This window comes from Poecilia latipinna, unplaced genomic scaffold, assembly GCF_001443285.1.
Source record: "Poecilia latipinna isolate Pla-1442-1.1 unplaced genomic scaffold, P_latipinna-1.0 Scaffold576, whole genome shotgun sequence".
Taxonomy (NCBI): Eukaryota; Metazoa; Chordata; class Actinopteri; order Cyprinodontiformes; family Poeciliidae; genus Poecilia; species Poecilia latipinna.
In genome coordinates, this window is record NW_015113192.1 from 189,402 (window position 1) to 213,985 (window position 24,584).

Here is a 24,584-nt window from a genome sequence, read left to right on the forward strand (position 1 = left end):
AACAATCTAACAATGAATCTTCCTTGGCCTTTATAGACAGTTTTAGTGTTAATCTGACTGTAGATGGGGGAAATTTACTTCAAGCCTTACTTGAATGTTCATGTTCTCCTGTCTCTCCCATTTTGAAGAGTAACTCCTCTACCATGTTATAGTTATAGCCAAAGGAAACAGGAAGTCCTGGGTCGCTAGATATTCCCAGACAATATGATCCATAGATATAGAACAATAGACACTGCATTGGCTCCGTTGCAGAGTAGAAATTAGACGTTAGCATGCCACCATATTGTGAGTGGCACTTTGAAAAATAAAACATGTATCCTGGTAAGCTGAGGTTTTTATGCTCATCACTATAAGCTAATTTGTGTGCTAGTAATAGAATAAAACACAATATAATAAAACACAAGGTCTTAAAATGCTTGGATCGTTATTTATCCTCATACCAAAGCATTATATTAAGCTTTATTTATTTGCATTATTTGATCTGGAGAAATTTAGCTACATTTTAAAGTAAAAAGTATCACTGAAGAGAAACATGTGGAACTCTTTATTAATCTACTACTATCCTTATTATAAATATAAAGAAGTAGTGTCTTGATCTGTTCTGCTTAAAATAAAAAAGCTGCCTCAGTCGAAAATCCAATTCACAGGGAAAAGAGGGCATATAGTCAAAATCAAAATCATTTATAGGACAAATAACAAGTGCCTTTAATTCTTTTCAAGAAAGTCCGGTGAATTTGGTTGCTTTAGATTTTGTATTTTTATAGCAGCGTGAGTCATAAAACTGCAGTCTATGCCTAAGCGCTCCATCAGTGTCCCATCAGAATGCAATTGTGCTGACTTCTGCGCCAGAGAGATTCTTAATCCTGCCTGAGAAACGATTCTGAAGGTTTCTGTGATGCAATAGCAATAGATTGAGCTCCTTATGAAACCTGTTTATTGCGTGAACGACATAGAAGCAAGAGTTCTTTGTGATTTCAGATGTAAAGCACAAGCCGTCGGCACAAACGAGTGTTCGGTTTGTTTTAGTTTGCTGCCTTTCACCAAGTATTTTCTTCCACAAGGATTTCACACCTGCTGCGGTGCTAAAACATGTAAAACAAGTCACGCGCAGACTCATAACCCTGTTAAATTAAACGCTTCTTTTCAGGCTCGGCGCTGAAAATGTAGCTGGAATCATGTTGTGGAGGGGGGGAATGTGTCACATTTCTTGTGTCACACAGACTGTTATCATGCTTGAATGCGGCAGAACGCGACCTGTGATCACACGAATAGCAGATTTGCAGCACATACTCTGGTATGGAAGGCAACGTCGAGCCCACTTAGCATGTAGAAAGCAAAAGCAGATTTCGCAAGAACTCACAAAATCGGACTCAACTGTGTTGTGTCGTCTCAGGCCTGGACGACTGCCTGCAGCAGTACATCAAGACTTTTGAGAAGGAGAAAGTAGGGGGAGACCAGCTGCTGCGCATCACCCACCAGGAGCTGGAGGATCTGGGCGTATCCAGGATCGGCCACCAGGAGCTCATACTGGAAGCTGTGGACTTACTGTGTGCGCTGGTGAGTCCAAGGCTTCGCTTACATCTCTCTACTCACTGCTGCTACCTTTGAGTCACAGATTGAGCTTTCAGACAAATAATGTGTGTCTCTGTGAATCACGAAGTAGGAAAACTAACTTATTTGTTGTAAGATCAACAGAAACGTAAGAAAATATTGTGTCCCTGCAAAAGCTTTTCTATGCTTTGAACTTTTCCCACATTGTGTAGTGGCTCTTATGAAGGTCGCTGGGAACTCCACATGCTCTGGCCTTTATGGAACAGAGGCAATAAGAAGCCATTGTTGATCCAAGATGTCCTACTTTATGTTAGCTATTTATGTATAGAGGACACCGCAAACTTGGGAAGCAGCTGCTCTGGTCAAGTGAGATCAGATTAACTTCTTGACCTGCCTGCAAAATGCTTTCTTGGGTGGAAAACACTGAATATCCCCCCAACCCCCTAAACATAACTTCCCAGGCTTGAAACACAGTGGTGGCAGCATCAGCTGAAAGGACTAACACAGGAGAAAGCTTTACTTTTGGTTCAACAATCCTTCTGAGAAGAAGCTACATCTTATTTCACATTGGTCCAAAACGTGTGGCCTTTACAGTCTGACTTTGTTGTCTCCTTGTTCTTAAAGGGGCTAGCTCAATTTGCTTTTGTATCCTACAGGATTGCTCAGGTGGAGGTTGTTGTATTTACTGGATGTAGCTCCAGTAAGTTCACTTCCTTGTATCCATCTGTACACTGAGGGTAAAGCTAGAGCCGCAGAATTAAAATGTTGGAAATGTGAAACCACTTTGGGTTCCAGTTTAAAAATTTCCCATGAGATAAAGTTATCAATCTAATTTTGTTTTCTTAAAGCAGGCAGATATTTCTGCTGTCATCCTTTACTGGCTCGTTTTGAGGTAGTTTATGCACTTACTTGCTGTCAGAGATACAGACGTTTGCTGTGTGTCAGTGTGAAACACCGTCACTCTGCTGATTTGACTAATGAGCTGCTATAGTGTGAGAATGTATCCCCCTCATAGCCCTAACTCCTTCCTTGAGGATCCTTTGTTGCTCTTTAAACGATGCTGGTGGGATTACATCAGTAACGATAAGAAATAACATCATAAAACATAGTTTTCTGCTCAGAAGAAGAGGCTCATAAATGTAACATTCTGTGCAGTAAAATGAGTTTGTAGACGCACTGTTTGGTTCAGGCTGGAGTGATTTTACAACAGGCAACTTCAATGAATTTTAAATACTAGAACTAGCTGAGATCGTTTGAATTTATGGAGGATTTTCTCAAAAACTGTGTAAATTATGTGCACACACCCCCTAGTGACAGTTGGATAAATGTCAGCCACACACGTTGTGCAGCCATCAACAAGCTTAGACTGAATATTTGATGTCATTAAAACTGGTTGGTTTCCAGACATGGTTTTATCCTGTAAGTGAAGATGAAAGTTTGGTTTTCGGGAGGCCATTGAACGAACCGTCTAGAACCACTTCTGTGTTTTTTGTGCCTTTGTCCAGTTGGAGCATCCGTTTATGTCCAAGTTTCAACCATCTAAGCTGTTGATTTGAGGTTGAAATGAAACATTTAGAGGCCGCCCTCACTCTTCATTACTCTACTCCTTTTGGTTGTTCTGAAACATCCCGACCAGCTTCCGGTTCACCAGTTTGGGTCAGATGCTTCAAGCTCCCAAACACACATCAGAGCAGATTTTAGACGGATGAAACAGACTAACATTAAGCTTCTGGGGTGGCCCTTATCCCAACCCTAAAGAAGATTTCAGCAGTATGTTTAAAAGCAAGAACTACGCCAGGAAGTTACTTTTAAGGAGCTTATCGATGAAAACATTTAGGCAGAGAGGAAAAGGTTTGTGTTAGCAAATCAGCTAACAGATACGACTTGGTTACAGCAGATCTGTAGGCCAAACTTCCTGCAAACCTCTATGAGAAGCTTGAAGAGAGATATCCAAAACACTGTACATAAATAAACTTTATTATGTCATTTTATCAGTTAGGAAATGTATGTTAACTTCCCAGTTTGAAGAATGTTTTAAAAATATTTATATTTTGTCAAAATTCTGGTATTTAGCAAATAGACTTTATATTGGTAGCCCCAACTGACGTAAACAGAAAATGTTTAATTTAATATTAAACAGTGAGGACAAGTCTCTCTCTTTCTCTCTCTCTCTCTCTCTCTCTCCCTCTCTCTCATTTTAAAGCTCTAAGAAATATGGAAACTGTAATTACTCCAAGCAACACATTTCCATTTTCTTTCTTTTGCAAGTTCTGCAGGATAAAACACAAATTTATTGATGAGCTGACATATGGATTATGTGTGGAGTAAAAGAAATGCACATCGGTGTGAGTTAATCCCAGAGATCAATGGAGAAACTGGATGCAGATTTAGTGGGCTGAGGTCGTAGATGCTATCAGAATGTGAACTCCTCTCATCCTTCATCCCTGCCGGGAGGGGGCCACTCGCCGGCTCCAAAGCCCCTTACGTAACTGGGATTTAGTTTTAAGTCTGTCAGGCTCTCCTGTATTAAATATGATTAGCAGCCCTCCTGCTGTCCCCTCTCCTCCTAAGAAACCCTGACAGGAAAGACTCCACAGTTCCTGCACGTGCAATTTGCACCAAAAATGAGCATTAGCTTATCTGTATAAAATCAAAGCGACAGCTGGTTTAGATTGTTTTGTTTTCATTTCTGCAGCGTTTTTCTTGGGGACCCAATCCGCCAGAGGCTTTTATAGAGTCGCATCAGAGCGACAATAAGTTTGTGTCTGATATGTGAAAAAAAAAATGGCCGGAATGCGTCATCATCGGTGAAACAAACTCTGACAAACTGGGTGAACGCAGAAGGTTTTACTCTCCCCTCTCTCCTCTAGAATTACGGTTTGGAGACTGAGAACTTGAAGACGCTTTCTCACAAGCTCAGCGCGTCTGCAAAAAACCTGCAGAACTTCATCACGGGCCGGCGGCGCAGCGGCCATTACGACGGCAGAGCCACTCACAAGCTGCCCAACGACTTCCTCACCTCTGTGGTAGACCTGATCGCTGCTGCCAAGAGCCTGCTGGCGTGGCTGGACAGGTGAGACTTGCAAAATGATGCTGCTGGATAAAGTCATCCATCCATCCATCCATCCATCCATCCATCCATCCATCCATCCATCCATCCATCCATCCATCCATCCATCCATCCATCCATCCATCCATCCATCCAGTTTTAAAAAATCATGCTTTTGCTAAACGTAAGAGACAAGATTTAGAAAGCAAAACTACGGTCAGGTGTATCTGCACATTTATGTTCTCCTGAAATTATTCAACCCCAATTGCAAATTACATCTACTGGCTCAATAAACAAGCTATAGCAGCTGCTGCTGCTTTAAATAAATGTGTCAACAGTAATTGAAATAATTTAGCACAATTAAGATTACAAGTATTTTCTAAAAACCAAACCAGTCTTTATATTGACAACTGAAGTCATGTACATTATTCACCCACACCCTGACAAGCATTCTTAGCATTTCAGAACATTCTTTTGCTTTTATGACCTGCTGCATACGTGATTTATAGCCCAACTTTTGGCATCGTTCTTCAGGAATCGGCCAACCCCTCATGGGGAAATACCTTCAGTTCCTTAATTCATTTTCCTGGGTTTGTTTGCTGCAAACCTTTATTCCAGCCAAAGTCCAAACCTCAGGGACTTTTTCTGTCTGACAACTTTTAGATCTGGATCTGCCAGGAAGACCTTACATTAGTCAATTCAGCCAGCAGGTTGATATAAAAAAACCCCCCCAAAACTGAACAAGTCTGTTTTTATGTGGCTTAATGTCTTGTTTCTCCATGTGCACATGCATAATTGTGGACAAAATTAGACAGAATAAATGCAGAAAACTCATCTAGCTTTTAAATCTTATGCAAATACGTTGGTTTAAAAGCATGGAAACTGAAGAACATCTACATATTTACTCATTTTGTGCGTATTTGTTGATAGCAAGGCCGTTTCTCCCACCGTCGTGCGCATCGTCGAGTCTCTGAAATGTCTCCACCATGTTAGCAGTGATTCAATCTGTGATGAAGAACGGTCTAATGGTTCATTTCAGGTGCTCTTTCTTTTTCAGGTCACCGTTTGCTGCAGTGGCAGATTACTCTGTGACCAGAAACAATGTGATCCAGCTATGTCTCGAACTCACCACGATCGTGCAGCAGGTGAATGAACTGTGCAACATCACATTGCGACGTACGTCTCATGCCCTCGACGCAACTTGACCCACATGTTACGCTTCAAGCGACATGAAGCTGTAGGACCTATTCCTGCCATTTTCACTGTATTTAGCTATTTATTATGTACAATATACAAAGTTGAAAACGATTATCCTATCTTTTTTGAAAAAGCACTATAGTTAAGCAGGGGTGAAAGCTCAATATAAACAATTTACTGCTTTTAGACTTTTAATCTAAATTACAAAAAGTAGATCCAAAGATTTAAGATCTTTATTTATTGTCAGAGACTTACTAATGCTGTACTATCAGCTTTATTCAGGTACTGAATATTCATAAAACTTGAGACTCAAGTGGAGGTTCACCTTCCAGTTGGGCATAAAAATGGTTTAGATCATCCAAACATATTTAAATGTAGAAAAAGTTTAAACCAAATAATGTGTGACAAAGCTTATAGATGTTCCCTACCTGATCTGCCTGACTTGGAGAACCAACTTGGACTGAAAAGGTCCAAGTTGGTTCTACAACATCTTGATTTAGTGCTGAAAAAAAGAAGAAGAAAAAAAAAACGCACATCAGACTTTTCACATTTTCAGTAATGTTGAAGGCATTTTCCCTCCACTTTATGCACTTCTTTGTGTTGATGTATCACAAGGAAACACATCTATAGGTTTGTAGCTCTAATGCCATATTATTGGAAAGAGTTCACAGAGAGGAAATCATTTCGAAGGCTCTGCATTCGGTTGTTTATGTCACCGTTTCTGCTTCTGCTCTCGGACGGCGAGGGATGGCAGTCACTCATCTCCGTCTTGGTAACTAATGAGAGAAGTGACAGTTAATGGTCTCTGTGGAGGATAATGTTTATCTGGAGAAAAATTAAAGCGATAGAACAAATTGAAAGGAGGGGCGGGTGGGGGGAGTTAAAGAGGCCAAATTAGATGGAGCCGAAGACTGATAGAGAGGAAGGCTAGCAGAGAGCAAGAGAGAGACCTGCCTCCGCATTGGTGACTCATTTGTTTGGTGTTTGTGCATGCCTGTGTGGGAGGGTTGGTTGGGGAGGGGGGTTATGGTGTAGGTGCCAAGCTGCTCAATTTCTTCTTATATCCACCTACAGCAGAAAGGCCAATAACTCCATTTTAGTCTAATTCTCTTGAGGTAACAGATTTTTTTCCCTCTCTCTCTGAATATTCCCCAGGACTGCTCTGTGTACGAAACTGAAAACAAGATCCTGCATGTGGTGAGTTTCTAACTTTGTCCCGCTGCACTGAACGTGAAGTCACCTTTCGTGGGTTTAAAGAACGCACTCGTCCCTCGTTTGTCGTCCTCAGTGTAAAACTTTGTCCGAAGTGTGCGACCAGATTATCTCCCTGTCCTCGGACCCCATGGTGTCTCAGTCCGCACACCTGGAGGTGGTGCAGCTGGCCAACATAAAGTCCGCCGAAGGCTTGGTAAGACTCACCCGCAGCCACGCTGTCACTGTAAAATGCTTTTGTGCTATAAAACGGCACTGTGTTCCTGGAAAACACTCCATGTAATGTTATATTTCCATACCAACTTCAACCTTTCATGCTTTGAATATATCAAGGTTTCAAAAAATTAGGCCGAGGTTGTAACAAGCAGTGCGAGAGCATTTTTACCAGTGTTTGCGAAATACCCTCGGTTTCCTGAAGAACCCTTCTAGAGGCTAGTAATCATCTTCCGTGCTGTCATGTTCAATATAGAGATGAACCAATGTGACTGAAAGGATCCAGGTCTCAGTCCTTTCCACTCCACCCTGACTGCCGATTCGTCTGGCTTCAGGGTTTTTATTCGAATAAACAGCAAGCGCCACAGAATGACTAATAATTAGCCGGTCAGCAGCAGACTAATGCCGCTGTCAAGCTGGGTTCAAGTGGATGCATTTGTTTTTAATGATTAGTGGAGGGGTACCGAATCCCCTCCCCCACTGAAATGAATTGTGGGGGGTTCACTGGCAAACATAAGTCATGCAGTGAGGCAGAGTGGGTTGATTTCAGCTATAGTACTCTTACAGCAAGTTAATACGCAAGTTTTTTTTTTTTTTTTTGCAGAAGTGCAGCTTGCAGACTGCAGCAACTGTCTTAACAGTCTGTAAATATGAAGGTTAATAGCCGAGAAACTGGTAAAAATCAAAGATGGCACCTTGAGCTCTGAGTCTGTGATTTTGTTCATGCAGTCACTACCAAGGAGACACACACATCCCAAATCATGAAACATCATGAAACAATCCGTAAATATATATATGCCAAGATTTTCGCCATGCATCTGCTCAAACATTATTCCATCAGCTTGTATGGAAATGAACATGAATTGAGATATAGAGTAATTTAACATTTCTGTTCTAGTTTGTTAAATGGTTTTATAGCTGTTCATATTTGACCTGCAGTAGATAACCCCTTCTTTTAGTAACCAGATTATCTCAGAGTGACGGGGTGGGTATTATGGGGTTGAGGGTTCAATAACAGAGCAGACTGCTGTGTCAGAAACACCATAGCAGTTCATGTTAAAGTTGTTTTACAGCTTACATTGGACCGTTATTTAAAAATAAATGTATGGTTTTGACTAGGAAATTATAGATAGGAGTCAGTGCATCAAAAATAAACACGCCTGGCTTCATTTAAATAATCATTATTTTCTATGCAAGTAAATGTGACAGCAGTTTAAACATAAGGAAAGTTTGCAGAAACCGCAATGATTTTGTTGAGATTTAAATTGTTTTAAGAGAGTAGGAAACTGCTGTGGTTTCTTGGAGATTCTTCACCTTATGGGACCAACTGGTCTGGATTTAAACTAAATGAAGACACCAAGAACGTTTTCTACTGTGGGTAAGATAATAACTACTACACTATAACATTTCTGAATCATCCCTTTAATATGTAAAGTTATGTTGAATTGTTTTCTAGGTTGGTGTAAGTCAGGAAAAGACTTCAAAAAAATGTAAAGTACAACAAACAGACTACAATCAATGCTGGGTGATCATATCTACTAATTATAAATATTGTAACAGCATGACTCTCAGCAATATCTTTTTGCTTTGATTCAAATTTAGCATGATTGTCCTTCAGCATCTCTGACTCAGTGAAGGTATTCCCGTTCTGAACAACAGTACTAACTCTACCCTTTTATAAAAAAAATAAAAAAAACATAGACATTGCTGAATAAAAAAAAAAACAAAAAACAAGCTAGTTATTCCTTATTAGCTATTCCAAAACAAAGAAATGTCTCAGTCTGTTGGTTATTTCCTCCAAAAAAGGAAGAGACATTTTTTAATTTGTAAAATAAATTTGATTTTGAAATTTAAACATAACTTCTAGGTGGTTTGAATCACAGAAACCGTTTTTTTAAACCTGCAGAAACGTAGCTTTACTGGTTTGCTTGGTCCTCTGCAGCCTGGGGTTTTCAGACAGGAGAAAAGTGCAGGTTGAAATATTGAGGTCAGTTAGAAACGCTTTACTGTCCAGTGTCCGATGCAGCTCACTGTAGTGGCTCCAAAACTGGGTTTTGCTCAGCTGATGGGCATGTGAGTAATCTGTTAATATGAAACAAAAAAAAAACATGCATGTTGGGCGCTTTGAAATTAGACAGAGAGTGTACTGCAGCTGCAACACTTGACAAACATGCGTGTCTATTGTGGATAATTATTTAACAAAACTGAAAAAAAAACAAAAAGGAAAGAAAGAATCCGTTCTTCCACTGCGTAGCCATGAGCAGTTTGTTGGACTTTATCTTTGCATTGACCTACACTCAGACACAAGCTCCCTGCTCGGGGCCACAATAAAAGCCCTGCCCCCCACACAAATGCCGGGACTGGGCATGAAAGTTCTCTCATCCATTCAGTGAACCCTGAACACAACAGCGGGCCAAGTGGCCTAAAAAACAAATCTCTTCCACTCATCTTGAAGCCTGGCATGCCGCTTCTGTGCGTCTATGTGTGTTTCTTAATCTCTGTTCTTGCCCCTTTCCTTCGTAAAAGCTTGGAGTTTCAGCACTTTTGCAAACGGTGTTTTTGCAGATTGATGATCTTTCGTGTTTGTCTTTTGCACGTCAAGCAGATTATTTCAAATTCACAAGAACAAATTGCTCCACTGTTTTGCAGATATCCGTGAGGCTACACATTATTTTGAGTTCCTATGGTTCTCATATGTCCATTAATCCATATTGGTGTTATATTCTTTCAGGGTATGTACATCAAATCAACATACGACGGCTTACACGTGATCACCGGGACGACAGAAGGAGTGAGTGCTCGCCTCTTTGTTTTTTCATCGTCGGTACACATGTAGCGGATGTGCAGACTTAAGTGTGCCTTTTTTAACTCCTTCTTCTCTGGATAAGAATTGCTCTTTTGAAATCAAGTCAGATTGAAGGCGGAGCCTAATTTGACCAAAATGGTTGTAGCTTTTTTGTGATTTGTCTTTGCAGTAGTTTTGATTATTATGAAGCTGTTACTACTTCCCTGATTGATTGGCATTTCTGACAAAGACTATGATCCATAACTGATCGAGTAAAGTGAACACTTTTCTGCTGTTATGAACTAATAGTGAGGGATTTTATTTTGTTGTTATTTTAAACAAGTAGTGTGTGGTTCTCTATAAAGATGCATGCAACAACAATGACCTCTGTCTCCTCATCAGTCTCTGGCTGATCGTTGTAAGAAGATCCACGCTGGAGACGAAGTCATTCAGGTCAACCATCAGACAGTCGTAAGTCCAGGCTGGTTTATTTTATTTTCCTGTCTCCTGTCTGAATTTGCATACAATTTGTATTTTTTCTTTTTTCAATCTGGAAAAAGTTAGCATATAATTAATAGTTGTTTTTTTTTTCAATCTGCACACCATTTATGAGTTGAAACATAAAGCAATCATCTCTTCTGACTGTGTCTTTGCAGTCCTTTTAATAACATTTATAGGTCTTTGTATCCATAGTGGTGAAGCGCTGCTATCAAGTTATTTGATGATTATTGGGAATAAACAAGTGAACTGGATGGATCTGTTTTGCTTGCTGCATTGCCCATTACAGATTACTTTGCAATATCCAATATACAACACTTTGCAAGAGCATTCATCGCCCTAGAACTTTTCCACATTTTAATATATTTTATTAGGAATTTATGTGACATAGCATATAACTGCCTGTGCTGGTGGGTAACTTTAAAATGACAAATCAAGCTTTTGGGGGGTTTATGGAAAGATTGAACTGCAAACAGGGCAATCGTGGAATAATGCGTGTAAAATGCTAGATGACCTTTATAACCTCTCACATACAGAAACCCATGTGTCATTTTCACACTCTTCTTTGGTCTGTCCCATAAAACTGCAATAAAACACAATAAGGTGGAAAAATCCAGTGTTCAAGTCAACGTGCTTAGTGGTGTTTCTTCTTAAGCAACTCTCTGTCCGCCCACGCAGCTAATTTACATAACAGTGAAATGTCTCGGTTTGCTTGTGATACACCTTAGAGTGACGACATAAACTGCATCCCCCATCCCCCCTTTGCTGCACGCAACCGTGGAAAGTAAAAGACAAACAGAGGAAGAAGGAGATGCACAAGCTTTAGAAATATTCTTTCCTGGATTCAACATAGGAGAAACATTCAGGCATCTGAGTATTTTCCTGAGGAAAACAGAATTATACATTACTTGGTCAGAAGAGGACATGTAGAAGTTGAATTTATTATATTAAAAATGACAAGAGTTAAGGTTTTATGAATTACTCAGGTAATTAAAGAAACTGAGCCATTACAAGTAAAAACGCCTTGTTAGTTCTCTTGCTGCAACATTACCTAATCTTTTCTGAATTTGTCCTTTGACATGACTGTAAAAAAGTGCAGCCTCGCGACGAAATACGCAGTTTATTTGTGAATGAAAAAGGCCTCCTGCAGTGCAGACTTTAAATATAGCCCCTTTTGTGGAAAAAATAATTGCTGCCTGTGTGTGCAACAGCAAGATATGTAATAATTCCACAGCTGCTCATTTCAGTCAGCTCATCCACCGAATAGAGGCTTTCTTATTAAGAATGTGGAGAGAAGCAGCGCCGATTTGGGTGTCAGGACTCTTTCATGTCACTGAGGCATACAGACGTTCAAAGCATCTAAAAGTTCAGAGGAGGAAACTGTTAGATCCTCATTATCAAGAATCAACAGAAGTACCCAAACATTCAGTTTTTTTAACCCGTCAGTGTTTTTAGCTGTTAGCTTCATGCTAACTGATAGTCTGTAAAAGCGGAAAAAAACGTCTAATCTTGTCATGAATAGCGGTTGTAGAGTGGTGAGGCAGACGCAGTGGGCCCAGGTAGTGATGAGAAATTATTAATTTAATGGTGAATCACTACAGTAATCCAGGCAGCACAAAACTGGTAGCAACTGGTAACAATCACATAGACAGCGACAACTTGACGAAGACCCAACAAGGCACACAGGTGGGATTAAATACACAGAGGGTAATCAGGGAAACGAGACACAGCTGGGAGCAATCAAGGCTTAGACAGGACAACAGAGACTCGCATAGAAACCGAAATAAGCCTCAAATGTAGGTTGTATAGATCGCGGTTTCCCTCAAATAGAATATCTGACATATCTTTTATGATTTCTATGGTATAGTAATGGTGTATACATGGCAACGTTGTATGTCCTGATGGAGAGGTTGATGAGAGAGGAGCAGCTCAGTGGGTTTTGACAGCTGAGGCGATACTGTTGGTAAACACATTTGACATGTCCGATGATCCAAAACAGCATTGTCACTCAGAATGAATGTTATAACAGCATTCATATTGTTACTGCCTTTAATTTGCTGTGGCATGCAGCTATGAACAAATAGAGGTGATGCTGATTGATCCTGAACGTGGCAAGAAACCGTTGATTTAGCTGGATTGATTTTGATGTGTTTAGGTGGGCCTCAGTTCATAGCAGGGCAGAAAGATCACAAAACAAAATACAGAGGAGTTGGAGAAAGCTCTTTTTGGTCTATTAAATGCAACCCCCCCTTGAAAGGCAAATTAATAAATTTCTAATTTTTATGAAAAAAGGTTTTAGAAATGGTTGCGGGATTTTATTTTAGCAAGGCACCTTGAGGTTGAACGGTTTTGAGAGTTTGAGAATAAGTAAGAGCTGGTCACTAATATCAAACTATTTAAAGATGTTAAAAAGTTATGTGTCAAACTGAAGGCACGGGGGCCACATCTGGTCTGCCGTAGCTTTTTATGTGGCCATTTAAACTTCAAATTACAACAATAAGTTCTTCCAGTTTTCACAAATCTGAAAATTCAATTCATGTTATTGATATGGCGGGTAATAAAAATTCACATTTAACATCAGCGCAAATATTGTAACAATGTCTTACAAACATTTCTAAATTGGCACCACAAAATCTGTAATTTTGATTGCTAAAAAAACACTAAAACAATCACAAAATCCTAGAGGAATAGCTATTTATTTGTATTTTAACAATTTAATGGGTCTTATCAATATATTCTGGAACAACTGGCTGATATAAATTAATATTAAAACAAACTTTATGACAACAGAATAATGAGGAACATCTGAGAAATCTGTTCAGAGGGAAGCTGATATTTTATAAAATTAAAACCACAGGACCAAGCCTGGAAGCATGAAAACAGCAAACCAACCAAAATATAGCATTTACAGCGGATAATAAAAACACTGTCAAGCAATCGAACCAAACAAAACTCCCAAAACAATAGTTTAATTTCCTTAGAGATATATTTTACATTAAGGCATAATAAAACAACAGCAGAAGTAAAAGAAATCTGCTTTACTTATGCTTTTTAAGAAAGGCATAAGTAAAGCTTTTTCCACTCTCTGGAACAAATGTGTGAAGTAGCTGTCGAGATAAAAAATGACTTTCAGAGAAACACAGTGATCTCTAGGTCAGAGCCTGAAAAATGTTTGGTATCTCAGGCTAGTTTGAAATATGGACCCAAGACGCACTAAGCTTTAGCGCAGGCATCCAGCAGGCGAAGATTTCTCTCCCCAAACTGGATCTGGCATATTTAGTTCAGCAGCAGGGATTGTTTGTCTGGGCAGGGTCTTTCGGTTGTACTAAATATTATAAGGAACCGCTTAAAGACGACTTACAACTAGGCATGTAACTGCTAGCATCACACAGCAGGAGACAAAACCACTGCAGAGGACGAGGCGGACTGGTTTGGTCGTTAATTTCCGTTTTAACATCAAAATCTACATGGAGCTTAAAGATTGCTTCGTTCTTCTGCATGTCTTAACCATAGGAACCCAAAAAGTGCTATTAAAAATACAGAAGCATGTAAAACAAAATGGCTTCCTTCCAAGTTAATTTCCCCATAAGTCGGATTAGACTTTCAAACATAAAAAAGTTTTCACACCTGTTAACTTTAACCACATTTTACTACATATTTGAGCTATTTTGGTGGGATTTAATGTTACAGACTAACACAAAGTACCATACGTTCAAAGTGGAAGGAAAATGAAAAATTGCTTTTTCACTGATTGGTAAAAATCATCATTTGTTTGCAGTAATTACTAAATTGCTAAATTGACAAATGGTAAGTTAGCATGGATCTATTTATGATCTATTCACTGAATCAAGTTATGTTTTTCTTTGGGGATGCTCTTTCTTCATCATGTTGAGACGATGGAAGTACAGGGCAATCCTTGAGGAAAAAAACAGTTAGAAGCTGCAAAAGACTTGAGAGATCGACAGTGAAATTGTGTGGATCAAAATATAGTCTTATGCTAGTATGGCCTAGTCAAAGTCCATTGGGAATGTCAGATTCTGAGATTTTTTTTTGTCTGGATCTTAAAAGCTGGTCGAGACATACCACAAAAACTTTGGCACTTGTCTTTGCAGCAAAAGTATTTAGTCAATGTCCAGATTTAAGTCAGTGACTATATAAAAATAATACATCATTTTTCTTACATTTCACAAGTATGTTACTTTGTTTTGATCTGTCAACATGAAGTCCATCTAAAACAGGCAGAAGTTTGTGGCTGCAGTGAACAAACGTCAAGCAATACGAGTAATTCTTCAAGGCACTTTAGCATCTTTAAACTGAATTAAATCCCTTCCACTAATTGGCTGACTACACTCAAATATGGATAAATCTGACACATGCAGATGCTGGTGTGTTTCAAGGCTATTCTTGTTTGCTAGGTGGGCTGGCAGCTGAAGAACCTGGTGAACCTGCTGCGTGGGGACCCTGCAGGTGTCACCCTAACGCTGAAGAAACGCCCACAGAGCACGCTCACATCCACTCCTGCTCTGCTCAAAAACATGAGATGGAAACCATTAGCTCTGCAGGTACAACGGCAGCTTTCGCTCAGTCCTGTGTGATTATCTCTGTCGTTTACGTGTGCTTACTTCTGTGCATCCGTCTTATTTGTCCTCAAAATAAGAGTCGCCTCTAAAATGGACAAATTAGAAAACAAGGAGAGGGTTGTGGGAACAGGAGAGACAAAGGTCGTGCAGGAAGAGTTTTCCTAGAAAACCCCCTAGTGTTTGCCTTGGGGATTGTTTTAGATATTAAAATTGTACTCTGTCATTCAGATATGTGCTATATTTAACACTCACAAAGCATGAACAAAACAGATTGTTGTTGCTAAAATTATACTTGTGACTAATTAGTTGAGTGCTGCGGCATCATTCATTTAGATGTCATCATTTCATCCCTAAGTGGCATCTGTTGTCCTACTTCAGCCAATCTAGTTACATTATTAGGACAGTGTGCCAGCACCAGAATGGGTGGAAAAAAAAGAGAGGAATGAGCATTAAAGTGGTCCAGGCTTTCTTTGAGTCGCTTTCCAGAGAAAATGTTTTCTCTCCCCTGAGGCCACAAAGTACAGCCGTTCTCTGCCTCCTCCCTCTTAATGTCCTCCCTCCTCTTTTCCTCCAAAATTGATTTTTTTTTCTCCTCCTGCTGGCAGCATTAAAGACAGAAGTGAGAAAAAAATAAAGTCTGTCAGAGATTAAACAGGACTACAGTGTAGAAGTTAATCTGCTGGGTTTCCTTCTATTGCAAAAGCACTGCAGAAATTTAATCTCAGCTTTATAACAGAACAGATCATTAATGGCAGATTAAGATGCAAACCATGATAGTTCAGTTTGAGCAATGGGATATCTTCTGTTCTTCTGTTTTAAATAGGTAAATAAAAAGGCTAAGTTGTCTAGAAGTGACAAAAATTGTGTTTTGTAGCGTTAGTAAAAAATGTATCATATTCAAAGTCAAATATATTCATACATACATCTGAATTGATGTGAAAAAGAAACCTTTTGACTCCTATTAACCTGCTGTGTGTCTTATTTTTGAGGAGTCGACCAACACCAAAAACCACAGCAGAATTACAGTAGTTTTACTGAAAAATTTTTTTTTTTTTTTTTATGGGAGAACTTAAAATTAGGATTGTTAGAAAGACAAAAAAAACTTTATTCTCGTTAAAATTATTTTAAACACTGTAACAGTCTACAAATTTTATTACTAATCTACCAAAAACTCATCTGTTCAGAACTAGATGTTTTTTTTTCTTGCAAAACTGAAATTGAAATACTGAAATCTTCCTAATTTTTTAACTGAATTCTATGAAGAATTTATCCTCTTTAAGTTAACCAATCTGCAGATTGTTTTGTCACATTGATAAAAGAAAATAAGGGGATAGTAACAAAAACTAAATAAAAAAAGATACGGTCTATTAATTTAGAGTTCAGTTACAGTACTAACCAGACTGTTTAACCTGTAACCCATGAGAGCGGTGACTAGGCTGCTCTCCAAACTGCCTCCTTCGGTGAACCGGTTTAAAGTGGAGCTCTGCAAACGTCCTCTGCTCATTTCACAGCTGAGCTCCGCCGCCTCACTGTCTGACTAAAGTGAACAGTCACAGACTTACTCAGCTGTTGTGAGGTCCACATTTTCATTGTGCCATTTTCCGTAACTGTCTGTGTCTCCTTTTCCTCTCTGTCCGCCTGTCTCTCTGTCTTTTGCACATATTTAAACACATCCTCTCTCTCTCACACACACACACACACACACACACGCACACACACACATTCACTCACACACAGCCTGTCTTTCCTCAGAGTCCCAGCAGCAGCGTCGCTACGCCCACCAGCACATTAAGCACTCCCTCCAGGCGAAGTAGCTGCGCCCTGCAGGATCTGTACATCCCGCCTCCTCCGGCGGAGCCTTACACCCCCAGGTGAGCATGCGAAAGAATCCATCGATTACTGCCGTACAAAATTCAAGGTTCAGTGTTTCAGAGTCAAACATTGTGGTGTTGATTTTAATTTGCAGTAACACAAACACAGCTCGCCCTCTCCCCTCCCCCACTGACAGTTTTCTTTTTGTTAAAGTAAGAAACAAATCACAACAGGAGGAAAACAATGGAAGAAAAGCAGCACAGAACTTTACTACAGTGCAAAAAATAACAAAACATGAAGAGAAATACAGATTTCTGTTGCGATCCTTTACAGCGAGGCATAAAAATATTCGGTAACACTTTATTTGAAGGGGGCTGACTAAGACTGTCATGACACTTTCATAAACATGACATAACACATGTCATGCACATGAATAAGCCTTCATGAATATTTATGACTGTTGTCATAAAGCGTCATTCGGTAAATTATGACACTTTTAATACAAAGTTGAAATTATTCGAAATGTCTTCATTATGACAACTTGACATTAACAAAGAAATCATTACTGTTTAAACTTTACCTTTAATAACATAAAGTTACCTCATTTTTAAAGTGCAATCAGTAATACTTTTATAACAAATTTACATCAGTAATGATTTCTTGGTTAATGTCAAGTTGTCATAACAAAGACATTTTGAATAATGTCAACTTTGTATTAAAAGTGTCATAATTTACCGAATGACGCTTTATGACAACAGTCATAAATATTCATGAAGGCTTATTCATGTTCATGACAGGTGTTATGTCATGTTTATGACAGTGTCATGACAGTCTTATTCAACCCCCTTCCAATAAAGTGTTACCAAATATTCATATCCACAGACAGATTTAAATTAAAAGCTATTTTTTGCCAAAATGTTTGTTCTGAATGGAAGTAATTTGAATATTTTTAAACAGTCCAGTCAGAATCTGGTCAGTATTTGGTTGCTGTAAAGCCAAAAAAGTGGTTTTCCAGATATTAATGAGAAAGGCAAAAACTGTTTTTGACATGCAATTATTTTTCTTCAACTATAAATTAAAATATCTTCGAGAAAAAGTCTGGTTAATTTCTTATCAGAATGAACTTCTTGGTTGAATAATAATAATAATAAAAAATTTAAATCTGTATGAATATCTTCAATAAGAACTCAATAGAGTATTTGATGTCTCTAATTTTCAACCAAAGCCAATAAAAGAGCTAAGCTGATTAAACAATTGTTATTTTTGTTTATTTGCTGGTTAATAAATACAAAAGTAACCAAGTGAGAAAGGAACCTGAAAAACCCATCAACTTGTTACATCTCTGCAGAAGCAGGAGTGAAAGTGATGCTTCATCTTCAAGGAGTCGGTTTAATCTTTGCACCCAAGAATCATTAAGAATGGAAACATTTTCACTTTCTTTGAGATGCTCCGACCATTTTCACCTTTTGCCTCTGTGAAAATTTGCATTTTTATTGTTTTCTGAACCAAAAGAAATCCGTTTGCCACCGGACGTTTTGCATAAATTGCTGCCCACCCTGGGGACATTTTGTTTCTGCTGTGACAACTGATCATTTAAAATTCGCCGTATTGAAATGCAATTGCGAAATGCTTGCCACCAGTATGAGGGAGGGTGCTTCTGGTGAGAACGTCCCATTACTAAAACACAAGCTGAATTAACGAGCAGTCAAAGCCCGGTGGCTCCCCTGGGCAAAAACGTGTGAAAGTAAAATATAAATACATCTGTGAGTCACAGCTGGAGACTTGTTCCTTACCCCCCTGCTGAATATTAAGACGTCCCTGTTTCTAATTAAAACCCACAACAAACGCCGACTGCAATCCACCAGTTTGCTCTACCTGGAAGCTTATTTGACCTTCTCTGACGTTTTGCTTTCTTTAAAAGAGACGAGAAGGAAAATCTGACCGACGAGGATCCTCAGTCGGACGCCCAGGCCGCGGAGCGATCCGAGTCGCCCAACTCCTACCTGGACCAGGAGTGTCAGCGGCGATTCCCTCTGGTGGAGGAAGACTCCATACTCTACTGCTACGAGTACGACCAGAACCAGGAGGCCTCGTCGGTCCGCAGGGGGAGCACTCCCACCTACGGTAGGAAATCGTGACCGATAGCAGCTTAATGTCGTGGCAATGAGCGGCGTGTGGGTTTCTGGGTGTTTTTTTTGTTGTTTTTTTTTTGAGACATCTGCAGCTGTTTGATGTCTATGTGTGTGGACGGCTGTGTAATATTGACATCCCCCCTGCGCCTACTTGCTGCAGGCAGGCTCAGGCCCATCTCAATGCCCGTGGAATACAACTGGGTGGGAGATGACGAAGACCTGGCGAAGCTGAGGAGAGAGAGCAGGAGAGGTGAGTGGGAGGCAGTGGGAGAGAGAGAGAGAGAGAAGGACAGAGGGAAGCTGGGGCGAAGGGGTGGAAATCTTATAATACCCGCACCCTCTCAGATCTCTGAGCCAAGAAGTTGAAGCATGAGCTGGCCTGTCAACGCCGATAACATGCCGGATATCTGCTCCTGCCTCTTTCTCCTCCATATGTTCAGAATCTATAGCTGCTCCTTTTTTTATTTTTATTTTTTCCTCCTTCATCCCCGTCTCTCTCGGCCCCGCTGTTCTCTGTTTGGATATAAAAAGTACACTGTTGCTCCGGCAACGGTATAAATATATTTTCTTGAGGTGCTCACATTTCATTGGTGGCAGCTAAGTTAGGTGGTAAACGCGCCGGGAGGGGGCCGCGTTTCCTTTAAAATTTGACCCAAGAAAGGCTTGAGTGATGCGTTTGTGTCCTCTGGGAGGGATGCTTGCTTCTCTGGGCTTTTCAAAAAAAAAAAAAAAAAAAAAGAAGAAAGAAAGTGATGGGTCTATATTTATCTGCTTGAGACCTTTCATGGGTGTTTGGAGGCTTTTCTTTTTCTTGACAATTGCTTCCTCTGTAGATTGTATAATGATTTTTCAGACATTGCAGTGGATTTCTTTGCTGCACAGACAGCGTGCTGCTGTGGATTTGGTAACGTTGTCGTGCCTCACTAATCTACTTGTAATCACTCGTCCAGTCATGGTTAAAGGCTGAGGAATAACAGGGATTTTCACATTTTGTGGCAATACAGCCACAAACTTCAACATATTTTAATTGTATTTTATTCCATATAACTACATCAAATAATTGGAAAGAAGGAATCTGATTTATGTTTCTTTTTTTTTTTTTTTTTTTAAATAAACCCTGAAACGTTTTGTGTCACTTTTTTAGAGTCACTTTTCATTGACTTGCACATCTGGAGGCTGACTTTGACTGGACCATACTGAAATATGACTATACTTTCATCTGACCCCTTTCATTCGACTTTTGGTTTTATTTTTAAGGACGTTGTTGAAGGTGAACCTCCGCTCTGCTCTGGTCTGAAGTTTTTAGCAGGCTAATAATTGCTCTGTTTGTAGAAAGGAGAAAGAGACTGGAAAAAAACCAGATTGTCAGACATACAAAGACTTTTAACAGGTGAATCAGTAACATATCAGCTGAACTGTAGCTGCATCTATTAACTGTCCTTGTGTCCTGGATCTGTGCTGTAAATCACAAGGCCTGCTGTATGTTGCGATTGTCCTCTACTGTGTGTTCTTGTATAAAAATAAACTTATGTATGTAAAAAAATGCCCTGGTTTTAGCTCCATCATCAGATCTCATCAGATCTGACCAGCTTCCTTGTCCCTGCTGAAGACCAGCATTCCCACAGCATTATGCTGCCTTTAATATGTTTCATCATGGGGATGCAGTGTTCAGGGTGGTGGCTCTTTGTGTTAATCATTAAGTTCAACATTGATCCTATCACCTTCTTTCATGTGTTTGTTGTATCCCCTACATGATTTCAGTTCAATTTTATTTTACTTCATCCAACAATACTTTCCTGATTCCAAAGGGAACGTTTTAATTTAATCTAAAAATACTTTATTTATCCCAAATCGAAAGTTTTGTGGCAAACCGAAGAACTGAGGACTCAACAGTTACTTTCGTCCTGCCAGTAAGTGAGAATGGGCGACATTTCCAGCCCCTGAATGTGCACAGCTTGTAGAGGAACCCTCTGCAGGAGTGCAGCTCTAATTGCAGAAACATGCGGTTCTACCAGGTTCTGACTCAGAGGAGCTGAAAACAAGGACACCTGTAAGGAAAACGATGGTGGATTTTTCTCCCGCTTCACAGTCGTGCTGCTTTGTGTTTCTCTGTCCTTTAAAATGAAAATGATATGCACACAACATGTTAAAATAAAGGTAAAGTCATGAATGCTTTGGCAGCTATTTTTTCAGGATAAATAATAATTGGGAAGTGGACTGGGTGCAGCTTCTGTTTATCACCCTAATAAGCAATCCTCAGCTTCGTGTCCCACTGAGACCAGCTGAGACGGAGTCTGTGAAATGGATCTGTCACTGCAGCTGCAGCAACATCTAAAACCTGTCTGCAGCTGACTGTGGACTGCTTAAAATCTGTGTGCCTTCATTCACATCAGGACTGCTCAGAGTCGGCCTGGCAGATTGTGTCATTTTATCCCCACACAAATTATACCCCAAAATGGAGCCCACTGGGTATTTCCAAAGGTAAATTAGAAAACTGTGACTGCATTTAACCACGTTCCTCGCAGGCAGACATCCATCTCTTTCTTTCAGAGAGCTAAAATGGCCCCCATACTTTTAATTATTCATTCCTGAAGCGTATAGTAGACTCAGGTGTGTTCAGTCCTGAGCTGGCTTCTTTCTTGTCCCTGCAGAAAACTCCCTCCTGCGTTTCCCCAGTGAGGACAAACCCTCCGGGGAGAACTTCTTGCTGGGCCGCAGTCTGAGTCAGAACAGGAGGAAGATGGAGCGAGGAAGCAGCCCCACCCACTACACGCTTGTTCCCGCCCTGGAAGTCGCCATGTCCACGTCCAGCTCAGACTCTGCGTCGCTTTACCACGTCAGTCCCTCCAAGAAGCAAAAAGTTGAACACAAGTCACAACTGTGATCCGTTGACGTCGTTTTTATGATTCATTTCTTCTTCTGTTTTCAATTTTCAGGTGTTTGAGCGCTCCTCAATGCTGTCTAGATCTAAGAAGAAAAAGCAAGGTAGAAAGAAGCACTTGCTTTGCTTCATTTTTATTCAAGTGTACTTGAGCAAGGGTGTTTTTTTTTTCTCATGAGGTGTTTTCTTCTTTTCTGCCACCTGCAGCTGCAAGCCCCATGTCCTCCATCAGTAAACGAAGGATTTCCTGCCGGGACCTGGGTCAGGGCGACTGCCAGGGCTGGCTGTGGAAGAAGAAAGATGCTAAAACCTATTTTTCGCAGAAGTGGAAGAAATACTGGTTTATCCTGAAAGACACGTGTCTTTACTGGTACATGAACGAAGAGGTGAAAATGATTTTGATTTTTTTTTTTAAACATAGACAGTATTAATAACACAAATGAGATTCCATGGATGTAACTTTACCTTTGCTTGTGTCAGGATGAGAAGGCAGAGGGCTTTGTGAGTCTCCCAGAATTCAGGATTGATCGTGCCACTGAATGCAGAAGAAAATAGTGAGTATAAATTTATATTGCTGCTCTGAGATTTGAAGATTTAAAAAAAAAAATTATTATAAAGATTGCACTTCGTAAAGCTGAGTAGGGAGATGTAACAGGTATCCTAAAATATTTAAACAAAGGTCAGACATTACCAATATACAGTAAAAGTGTCTCAAAAAATATATACATACTTACATGTACGTATAAATATGTAATTTTTTGAAAATGATTGAAAGCAGAAGCCCAAATTTGTGATTTAAAAACAAACAAACTATGCACGTAGCGCACATTGTCCGACAACGTTGTGGCCAATTAATGTTATTAAACAGATCATTGTAGCAATACTTACAGGATGTGTGCGACCTCAAACCGCTTTAACAACAATAAATACTTATATGAGATCAAAGTTCAAAGTGTAGTAAGTTACTGTAAAGATTTTTCCTGCATGTTATGTTCATCAATACTCTCACAATCATCGTCATCAGAATCTTTACTGTCAGGCTTGTCATGTCTTCTTCAGATGCTGTAATTTGTCGTGGGGATAAAATTCTTATCTGCGTTGTTTAAATTACAGTCTATGTGAATGTTAAAGGTCACCACAATACTCTCTGCAGCATGCGAATCTGTTGTTTAAAAAAACGTCCTGCCTCAGACAATCCCGTGGCAGATGTTGCTCAGAAGTTGCATGAACGCTGTCATGCGTTGTCGTTTTCTATTTTTGTTTTTCCAGTTTCCTTAAATTCTTAAAACTCACATTTGGGTTTGTTTCTCATAGTTGTAATGATTTCTTTCTGTCAAGTGGAGAAAGATGTATGAAAGTAGTTAAAGAAAGCAAGGAAGCACAAGGGACAACACACAAGCGACAGCTGCAGAAGATATTACTGAAGTTACGAGGGACGCACCGATATAAAAATCTGGGCCAAAATCGATAGCCGATATTAATATCGCTGTTATTTACCAAAAATATAGATTTCAGGATTACAAGATGGATTTTCTGTTTTATAGGATTTTATTTATCCTTTAAAATGTAAGTAAAGTTTATTTATAAAGCGCTCTTCAGAGAAATAAAATCACAAAGCGCTGTACAGTAAAAATCAACCTTAAATCTACACAAAGCATAAAACTAACATAAGTTTTATGCTAGTAAAACTTATGTTAGCATTGACATTATCTACAATGTCAATGTCGATTTTTGCTTCAGTGTATATATGTAAAAATTTATTTTGAGTTATTAGCCAGTACATATTTAACAAATAATAAAAACAAAAATGTGAAAAAGTCTGTTTGAACTTCTTTAAATGTAGCCATGATGTAGTCTTGTATTCATATGTTAATCTGCGCTATACTGCTTGCCCTTGCTTGTACTCACATATAATTAAACTCCTTCTCTTTCAGTGCATTCAAGGCTTGCCATCCCAAGATAAAGACCTTCTACTTTGCTGCGGAAAATGTAGATGACATGTCCCGGTGAGTATCCGAGGTTTTGATAGCCGTGCTGCAAACTCCTCCAGTGCTGCATTTCAAACCGTCTATTGTCCAAGAGCTGAACTGCCTTATTAAACCTCCCACTCTCTTCAAAACTGGGTAGTTTTGCAAAGTAAATTGGTCAAAGAGAGAAATATAAGCTTTCAAAAAAAAAAAAAAAACATCACAAAATCATTAACGTTATGCGTCATCAGTGTTATTCTCCCCCACAGGTGGCTGAGTCGGCTCAGTATGGCTGTTGCAGGCTACTCTGAGCAGGAGAAAATGCGCCAGGAACAAGGTGAGATTAGTCACAGAGCCTTTTCACGAAGCTGTAGAAAAAGATGTCAGCTAGGGGTCAAGAGCTGCTAAATGGCGCAGCGGGACATCGGGTTGTGATGATGCGAACCTCCTTCGAGAATCACAGATGAAGTCTGTGTTCTTTACACTTTATTCACATCGTTCAGTACCGAGCGATGCTATCTTTGCACATAAAGACACCGAAGACTTTAAATCAACTCGCTGGTGCTGCTGCAAAATGTTCTCTGCTACGTGGATATCACATCTAGTAAAGTTATGAACTCCAAGGATATGTCTAGTGTGGTTGTTATGGTGACCCCCCCCCCCCCCCCCCACACCCAGTTCTTGTTCGGGGGTCCCCTCACCGCTAC

General features: G+C 39.7%; 1 protein-coding gene and 1 long non-coding RNA gene across 6 annotated transcripts in view; both read left to right on the top strand.

Annotated features, from left to right (window-relative positions):
• Positions 1-24,584, top strand: part of LOC106953362 (connector enhancer of kinase suppressor of ras 2-like) — a 40,538-nt gene that overhangs the window by 6,399 nt on the left and 9,555 nt on the right. For 2 of the 5 annotated variants that reach the window (XM_015042071.1, XM_015042070.1), the window contains 17 exons: positions 1,394-1,557; positions 4,422-4,624; positions 5,640-5,745; positions 6,953-6,994; positions 7,086-7,205; positions 9,954-10,013; positions 10,410-10,478; positions 14,921-15,067; positions 16,823-16,956; positions 18,819-19,021; positions 19,190-19,279; positions 21,681-21,865; positions 21,966-22,014; positions 22,118-22,296; positions 22,391-22,464; positions 23,845-23,916; positions 24,147-24,214. In XM_015042071.1, coding sequence (XP_014897557.1) covers positions 1,394-1,557; positions 4,422-4,624; positions 5,640-5,745; positions 6,953-6,994; positions 7,086-7,205; positions 9,954-10,013; positions 10,410-10,478; positions 14,921-15,067; positions 16,823-16,956; positions 18,819-19,021; positions 19,190-19,279; positions 21,681-21,865; positions 21,966-22,014; positions 22,118-22,296; positions 22,391-22,464; positions 23,845-23,916; positions 24,147-24,214 — 1,965 coding nt within the window. The remainder of the gene's footprint in view (positions 1-1,393; positions 1,558-4,421; positions 4,625-5,639; positions 5,746-6,952; positions 6,995-7,085; positions 7,206-9,953; positions 10,014-10,409; positions 10,479-14,920; positions 15,068-16,822; positions 16,957-18,818; positions 19,022-19,189; positions 19,280-21,680; positions 21,866-21,965; positions 22,015-22,117; positions 22,297-22,390; positions 22,465-23,844; positions 23,917-24,146; positions 24,215-24,584) is intronic. The other 3 variants (XM_015042072.1, XM_015042073.1, XM_015042074.1) reach the window with 3 other exon arrangements.
• On the top strand, positions 7,212-9,322 carry LOC106953364 (uncharacterized). The gene is made up of 2 exons (XR_001426189.1): positions 7,212-8,600; positions 8,679-9,322. It is a non-coding gene; the product is annotated as an uncharacterized LOC106953364 (long non-coding RNA).